The sequence below is a fragment of the Phanerochaete carnosa genome, assembly GCF_000300595.1.
Source record: "Phanerochaete carnosa HHB-10118-sp unplaced genomic scaffold PHACAscaffold_89, whole genome shotgun sequence".
NCBI lineage: Eukaryota > Fungi > Basidiomycota > Agaricomycetes > Polyporales > Phanerochaetaceae > Phanerochaete > Phanerochaete carnosa.
Window position 1 is genome coordinate 1 of NW_006767716.1, and position 8,507 is coordinate 8,507.

The following is an 8,507-nucleotide window of genomic DNA, read 5'->3' on the forward strand; positions in this document are numbered from 1 at the left end:
CAAGGCCAATCATGGTGTTCACACCGAGGAAGTTAGCCTCACTCCCGTTCCCGAACATGCTAAGTGGCAAAATTGTGAAGGACGCGGAGACGTTGGTGACCTGTGGGGAAGTCAAGGCTGTCAGCGCACGGATCGCACAGAGACATAAGAGGAGACTCACCCCAGTTGCATTTAAGATGGCACCAGCCACGTTTGGGGAGAAGCTGAGTTGAGAGCTGTTGTCTACCTGGCAGGTCGACACGTGCAACCCGCCAGCACAACGAACCAAGGGGCCGCTCACAAGTCCCTGAAATCCGGGGTAAATTGTGGGGGACAGCATTGACACAACAGTTGTGGCAGCCAGAGCCAAGACAAAGGATGAGATGATGAAGTGCATGGCCGTGTGAGCAACGTGGAGTCCAAAGAACTGTGATGTTGTCGAGTGAAGAAAGGTGAGGAATGTGTGGTTTGGTTACAGTGGTCAGGCAAGCTTATATACATTGCAGGCCTGTCCAGCAAGCATCTGCACACCATGTCAGTAATTCTGCGGTGCACCATGATGCACAGAGCTTGGCGAGGCGGGGCGTGCCTCATCACACTGGCGGCCATTGCGACTGAAAATGTCGCATATCAGGGTCTGCAAAGCTTGGCTTCAGACTGAATTTGATGGCAACTCAGATGTCAGACATTGGAGGACAGCCAGGAGGAGTGCGGTTTCGAGTGCTGAAGTGATGTTTCAGACAGGCACTAGGCCTTGAGATTGACGTCAACACGGTACTGCAGCTCGTCATCCCAACAGATCACGTGCAAGTGCATGCACAGCACTGGGGCCCAGCAGCCAAACATTCATGTTGGTTTCATGCTGCTGCCACATAGGGCGTGAACGCTGACGGAGGCCGTTCGTACACAGCTTGCGTCACGAATGGCTGGTCTGTGTTCCCGCACAGCGGCTGGCCTATCGGTTCGTGTTTCCTGCAGCTGATGTTGTCAGTGTTTGTTCTCACGTCTTGCATGCAGCAGACATCCCTGACGAGGCACTCAATCTCTAGTACATGCCATCTGAGCAGCCGTTGGCTCCGATCTCATCAGCAATTTCCCAATCAGTCTGGAAGTGCTGGAGCGTCTGGAGGTGCTGGACACTGGCTCCAGTAACTCCCAGGACGGCCCAGCACGTCCAGCACATTCCAGAAAAGCTGTTATTATCCAGTACAAAGTGCGCAGAGAGGTTGGCAGCTCAGATCAAGAACCCCCGCGGCTACAGGATCCCCACGGTTCAATTCGCCATAGAAATTGCTAAGTCACCATCAGCTAGTGTTGCCATGGCTTGGCTCAAAAGCCGCTCAGCTGTTAAGCCAAGCCACGTAGGAGCCGAGCCAAGCTGTTAATCGGCTCATGGCTTACCAGTAGCTTAGCTCAGCATGGCGCAGCTTGGCTCTGGCTCATAGCCGGTCAAGCCATCCTGATAAGGAAAGGGCCGCGTTGCCTTGCTTGCCACCATGCCCAAAGCTCACATCCAAGCCTCAGGAGGGGTAAAACAGTCTACGGCTACCCCTAGCAGGACATCTAAGAGGTGCAGAACCACTGCAAAGCACATTGAATTTGAGAATGGAGCTAGTATGACTCAGTGGAGGGTTACAGGTGCACATTTTTGAAATTCACCTGATCTCATCTCATTCTCTGTGGTACTTCAGATCTTGTCTTTGAAGAGCCTGTGCAGGAGTCTCCAATGAAGAAGAGAGGGGGGAAGAAGGGGCCTGGAACACATGATCTGGCTGAGAGAGAGACATTGATAAAGTGAGCAATGCCAAAGAAAGGCTGTCATACACAGCAGGCTGTACCAGAGCTCTACACTGAGAACGAGAAAGAGGCACAAACTCCAGAGAAACTAGACAGGTGCGTAGCTGATTATATATATGACAGCTGTCTAATAACTGGATTTTAGACCATATGTAAATCGTGACGCTGTAGCGCAGTATCCGCACTCTGAAGATCATGAGTTATTCGACTTGTCTGCTGTTGCTAGCAGTGACAGCTTGCTTACCAGTCCTACACCCCGTGCTGGTCCTTCACAAGGACAAGCTCCATTTCTCATCTTCGCAACTCCACATCGGCCAGCAAGTCCTCTGACTTTGCCTGTCGCTGGTCAATGCCGGAAGTTGCCAGCATGTGGACCTGCTGGCAACAGACATGGCAAGCAGGCAAATGACATCTGGTCCTTTCTCCACAGAAGAAAGTGGGCGAAAGCTGTGCAAGTTCTGCCTGTGTGATTTTGTTTATTGAATTTTGCACAATTTGCTAGATATACTAATTAGACTTGCAAAGCAATAAGATCCAAAGCACCAGGTGGCAGGCTGGACCACAGCAGGTACAGACAATCCCAGCAACATTTCTGTGACAACCACATCAATGCCTGGGTTACTGCATGTGACAAAGCGGGCATCAGAATCACAGCAAAGAGCGCTACTGCTTACGTCGAGGCATGGCGCTGTTGCCAACATGAAGAGGCAGGTTCAGATGCGCAGCACAAGGATGGCTGACCTTAGTTTAGCAAGGAGCTTTTTGTTGACTACATTGTAGAGTGGATTGTTGTTGATGATCAGGTAGGAATTTGATTGCAGTTTTTTCACACTTTAGATCTGATTAAATATTTGCAGTTGCTGAGTGTTGTTGACAACCTGAGACTACACAACATCTTTTTGTTGTTGCGTTCTGAGCTATGCAAGAAAAATATTCCTCACCACACAACCATTTGGGCTCGAGTTGGTGAGGTTCTTGAAGAATATCTGGATGAGCTCAGTCAGGATATGCAGGTAAGTGGCAAAAATTTTCCAAAAAAAAAGTTTAAATTCAGTTTTTTATTCAGAATGCAGCTGGGAAAATCTCCATCACCATGGACATGTGGACAGATCCTCATCTGTTTCCATACATGGCGGCCACAGCGCATTGGCTGCATCTGGGTACTAAGGACACTGGCAATAATCCTTGTCCACAGCTGAAGCTTTGCGCAGATCTTATCAGCTTTCATCGTGTCCCTACCAGACACACAGGTGAACATCTCGCAGCTGCATTTCTTCATATTCTGAATCGTATCAAGATCACTTATATAGTATGTTCACTTACTTGCATAAATGTTTTATTTTAACAAAAAATAACCAGATTGGCTGGATCACCATGGACAATGCTAGCAACAATGACACCTGTGTGAAAGCTCTTGAGAAGGAGCTGAAGAGGCGTCAGATTGTATTCAACAAACTTCAGCAACACATTCAGCAAGTAATTGTTTGAAAGATTCATTATTATTTCTCAGTTGTTTTCAGATGCTTCCTGCACATTGTCAACTTGGCATGTCAAACAGTTCTCAGTGCCATGACCAAGCTTGAATTTGTGAAAGAGTCATTGCAAAACTTTGAGCCTGAGGCTTTTTCTCCAGACAATTTTCTTGATGCCATTTGTCGTAATCTGATTGCAACGCTGTGTACCCTTATACGAGCGGTAGGTCTTATATAATTTTACAGCATCATTGTCTAACTTAGAACTCTTAGATACGTGCATCTTCTTTGTGCAGACAACACTTTGCAGATATTTTGAAATTAATGAAAAGAAGTGCTCTTCAGCTTCTCTGGAATGTTGAGACTCGCTGGTCTTTAACATATCTCATGATTGACAGAGCCATTCTTCTTTGTGAGGTATTTTTTTTGCACCAACCATGAAAAATCTATGCGCTAAGTTATTTACAGGCAATTGAGAAATTTCTCCATGGGGCTGAGTTTGCAGATCTGCGCAAGTACAGCCTTAACGGTGAAGGGTGGAAGGCATTGCAGATATTTCATAAAATCCTTCAGGTAAGTCACATTTCTCCAAATAAAAAAATGCATTAACTAATGTTAAAACAGATTTCACATGCATTCCAGCAAATGTTATCATCTCAGTCAACTCCAACGCTCATTAACATCTTGCCTGCATTTGAGGCAATGAAGCAATGCTGGGAAGACAGGCAGACTCAGCTATCACATGCTGCAGATATCATTCAGCAAGGTTTGGACAAACTTGCTGATTATCGTGATCACAACCAGGCAAGCGACACATAGATTCTAGCTACAAGTAAGGGCAATTTTATTACTATCACCTATAATTCTTACACCAGTTAGTTATCAATCCAGCTCACAAGCTGGAATGGTTTGAGCAGAATAGTTCACAAGAGAAGGCTCACGATGCAGAGAAGTTATTTTTAGCAGAGGTATTGCACTTTTTTGTTTAATTTTTTGTTGGAATATTCTGCTTACTGTATAAATATTCCAGATGCAAAAATACAAGTCACAGATGGCCTCCACTACCACACTGTCATTTGTTTCAGAGCCTGAGACTCAACAGCAAAAAGCCCACAACCTTTTGTTCAAAACCAAAGCAAAGGCCCTAGCAGCACGAACAGTGGAACAAGAGTGGTTTTCATACATTGCAGAACCCACAGATCCAAGCGTTGATGCCCTTGTGTATTGGCAGGTGAGTACAGCTTTATTAAACCTTGCATTCCGAATTCTTTCTCTATTTTACACTGAATTTTAACGCTTTTTTCGAAAAATTAGGCCTCAAATGCCAGATTTCCCACTATTTATAGCATGGCAATTGACATCTTGCCCATCCAAGGCTCTGCTGTCCCTTGCGAACGCATTTTCTCATCTGGGAAGATGACAGCCACAGACCAGCGCAACAGAATGGGTGGAGATCTAATAGAAGAGCTGCAAATGCTGAAGTTTCAGTTCAAACAAAACCACTCTCTATCTTTCACACAGGGATTGGGCATGGATGAAAAGATCTTTGACTTGGAAAGCCTTGGAAAGCAGGAGATATACTCATATGTAGCAACATTAAAGTGAAATGGCCAATGAATTGCATATTTTGCAGTACCTGTGTGAACTACCTTCCGTTTTGTGATGGGTAGCTGGCTCAAGCCACTTGAGAGCCATAGCCGCCATAAGCTGCAGCTTAACCTGTGGCTTGGCTTGACTCGGCTCAACCAAAAAAGGCAGAGCCATCAAAAGCAGAGCCAGAGCTGAGCTGAGCCAAGCTGTGGCAACACTACCATCAGCCATTGTCTGCAACTCGTCCTCTTCTTCTACTCATAACATTTTTCGCCATTAATGACTTTGCTTACATCTAGTCACATCTTGTTAGTGGCTCAAACTTGGGAGGTTTTGATGGAAGAGCAGAAGGACTACCAAACAGTGAGTGTAGCTTCATGTTGGAACCTGATGATATCGAGAATGGACGTGCAACCTGTACCACAAATACCTCATCAAGGGTATCAACATCCACACTACTACGTATGTTTGGTCTTCCTATCAATCCTCGAGCATGCTGCCTCCTGTTCATTTGAAACTATAAGCATCACAGACTGCAAAACACATATGAACAGCATTGCTGAGCCCACCATGGCACCGCTGGATGACTTCCTCTCTGCCAATGACACCCTTACTGACAATCTTGTACATGCCACCAGCTTCTGCACATTGCTTGTGCAGTGCGCGATAGTGTAAGGGCTAGGGCACTAACCCTCCCCTTGTAGGACGACAGGCTTTGTGGCACCTGATGCCATCAGTGCGCCTGCCCGCCTCATCGGCCTGAGCTCTCAACACCTCATGTGTCTTGTGTTTCGTATCCCCTCCTTTGTTCCTATTCCTTTTATCCTTTGACTCCCCATGACTCCCTTCGACTCATCCTGACTTTCTTCGGATCTGTCTCGGCTCCTCATTATGACTTAGGGTAGGACTTCTAGTATATATAGGCATAGATACAATGGTGTATGGTAGTTTCTCGAGAATCGAGACTTACCCCACTCTTTCTCTGGTGTGATAACCTCTCGCAAGCTCAGATCCTCATTCCCGAGGTCCTGCAACGTAGCCGCTGACTCACTGATTACTCGACTCGTCAAGTGCCTACCGAAGCCGAACCTTACAGATAGGATGCCTACGACTCTGCGCGCATAGTATCTTGAGAGCACACAGTGTTGTGCCTGCAAGTAAGCACCCTGGTCAGTGCACATGGTTTAAGAGCTTATGTGCATTGTCAGGCAGGAAAAGAGAGGACTACTCTCAGGTTGCGAGGGTAGCCGGGAGTTCCTCTGAGGTTTGCTGGACTGCGGCCTTGGGTCGAGCTATTCCAGTGTTCAGTGTTGGGAGAGGGCAAATTGAGTGAGTCAGTGATGGCGCTACAAGTGACAGAAAAGTGCAGGGGGCAGCGGAGTCTGTCGGTGGGCTCGCAAATCCGAACAGCACTCTCACGGCATCTTCTAAGGCCTTCACATGACCTGGACGAGGACAGCAATGCGAGGAGGCAATCCAGCCATACACCAGTGAGTTCTGGCCTAGTTTATCATCGTCCCCAGATGTGACCATGTCGCACAGTTTGTGTCCTGTCAAGATAGATGCTTGACAGCGTCACACTTAGCATGTGCGTACATAGTGCCTACATAATTTGCTGGAGCAGTTGTTGTGGTGAGCAGAGATGTGTGTTAATGTGCAAGGCTGCTGCTAACCTGAGGGCTGCTCCCATTGCTCATTGGTATATCAGATCGTGCACTCAAGGCAGGTGTAAGCCAGAATCTGAAGGTCCTGTCCCAGACTTGATGCAGCTGCTCACATGGAATGTCACCACTCACTACCATGGCAGGTGGTTGCCAAGACCATGTCATGATGATTCTCCAGTACATTCAGCGCCAGCTGTCCAAGTATCTAAATGGTGAGCAGCCTGGACCATACTGCATTCTTCTACAGGAGATCTGGTAAGATGTGCTTTCTGCCATCCCCTACCATGAGTGGGTGTACAACCACTTTGTGTTCAGGTGCTGGCTGAGGTGTGTAGGATATGGGAGTGCAACGCTCACCACATGCACATCATCCCATTGCAGGTGCATAGGTCATAGAGTACAGCTATTCTGCTGTGAAGCATCATGCATTGATTGCTAATATCTGTTTATGCACTAGTATATCATCTGAAGTGCTGCGGACAGGGAGGGCAACAAGCTAATGCAGCACATTGCAGACACACACTTCGAGCCACTGTGGGGTGCCTCAAAACAGCCTTGTGCGCAGTTAACAACAATGTATTTGATAGCCATGTAATTTGATATAAATATATATATATACATGCTGCATTTCTATACATGTGAGAAAAGCTGAATTATCAATACCAAAAAATAAGCTGCTAGCCTGTGTGAAACTGGAGATCACTGGGTGCCAATGCCATGTCTGGGTTCTGGATGTGCTATCTGGTCTGTACTGGGTCCATAAATACATGTCTGGCTCCAGAAGGTTTTCTGGATACTGGATGTATTGGAGGTGACTGTTCCAAATGTTCCAGACACTTCCAGGCACCTCCAGATGCTCTGGGAAATTGCTGATGTTCGAGCTTCCTCACCGCATCGTGCGTGCCCATCGTAAGCCTCACCTCCCCCCCTTCTCTATGTTTCCTACTTGGCCTGCCCACATTGCCTTAACCCGTTCCCAGCACTTCTTCCTGCTGCCTACCAGCCTGTCCATGGAGAATGCGATGGAGAGCATGGCAGAAGAACGGCAGGATCTCGACCACGGGCTGTGCACAGACATGTCAGCGCTCTTTCACACAGCATTTGCGTGAACAAAAAGAAGTGAACCATGCAGCATCACTGCAGAATTGCGCTCGCCATGCATGAATGGCTGTCTTGCCTAATATGGCAGGATCAGCTGGCCAGAAAATACAGTGACAACCTAAAGTATTGCAACAGACTACAGAGGGGTGCTAAGAGCCCTCAATATCTCTGCGAATATTACAGATGGCTGGACACATTGTATATGGTTTCTAAACTGGACAACTAGCTGTATTTTCTCAAGATATGACTTTGTAGCAGAAGGTGTATGCTGGAAGAGTATATCGAAAATAGCTGAAAATATGCATATTGATCATATAATTTGGAGTATAATACAAACTGTAGAATATGGTGCATTGGCATAAGAAACAAGGATTATTTCTGTCTAGACACTGAAAGCGGGACGCGTTCTGCACGTTGTTTACACTTGCTTTGTTGAGTCACATGACCCAGCATTTGCTGCTAACCAGACTATGTAGTATCATGTCGACGTCAATCTCAAGGCCTAGTGCCTGTCTGAAACATCACTTCAGCACTCGAAACCGCACTCCTCCTGGCTGTCCTCCAATGTCTGACATCTGAGTTGCCATCAAATTCAGTCTGAAGCCAAGCTTTGCAGACCCTGATATGCGACATTTTCAGTCGCAATGGCCGCCAGTGTGATGAGGCACGCCCCGCCTCGCCAAGCTCTGTGCATCATGGTGCACCGCAGAATTACTGACATGGTGTGCAGATGCTTGCTGGACAGGCCTGCAATGTATATAAGCTTGCCTGACCACTGTAACCAAACCACACATTCCTCACCTTTCTTCACTCGACAACATCACAGTTCTTTGGACTCCACGTTGCTCACACGGCCATGCACTTCATCATCTCATCCTTTGTCTTGGCTCTGGCTGCCACAACT

At 47.0% G+C, this 8,507-nt stretch overlaps 2 protein-coding genes across 2 annotated transcripts; both read left to right on the forward strand.

The window, feature by feature from the left end:
• Positions 1-657: 657 nt before the first annotated feature.
• PHACADRAFT_202026 (uncharacterized protein) lies at positions 658-4,067 on the forward strand (the record flags this gene model as incomplete). Its single annotated transcript, XM_007402297.1, has 7 exons — positions 658-687; positions 724-789; positions 856-940; positions 997-1,027; positions 1,084-1,192; positions 3,717-3,821; positions 3,873-4,067. 7 exons carry the CDS (start codon positions 658-660, stop codon positions 4,065-4,067), a joined length of 621 nt encoding a protein of 206 aa, XP_007402359.1.
• Positions 4,068-4,299: 232 nt separating this feature from the next.
• On the forward strand, positions 4,300-4,853 carry PHACADRAFT_107559 (uncharacterized protein; the record flags this gene model as incomplete). Its single annotated transcript, XM_007402298.1, has 2 exons — positions 4,300-4,479; positions 4,563-4,853. 2 exons carry the CDS (start codon positions 4,300-4,302, stop codon positions 4,851-4,853), a joined length of 471 nt encoding a protein of 156 aa, XP_007402360.1.
• Positions 4,854-8,507: the final 3,654 nt, after the last annotated feature.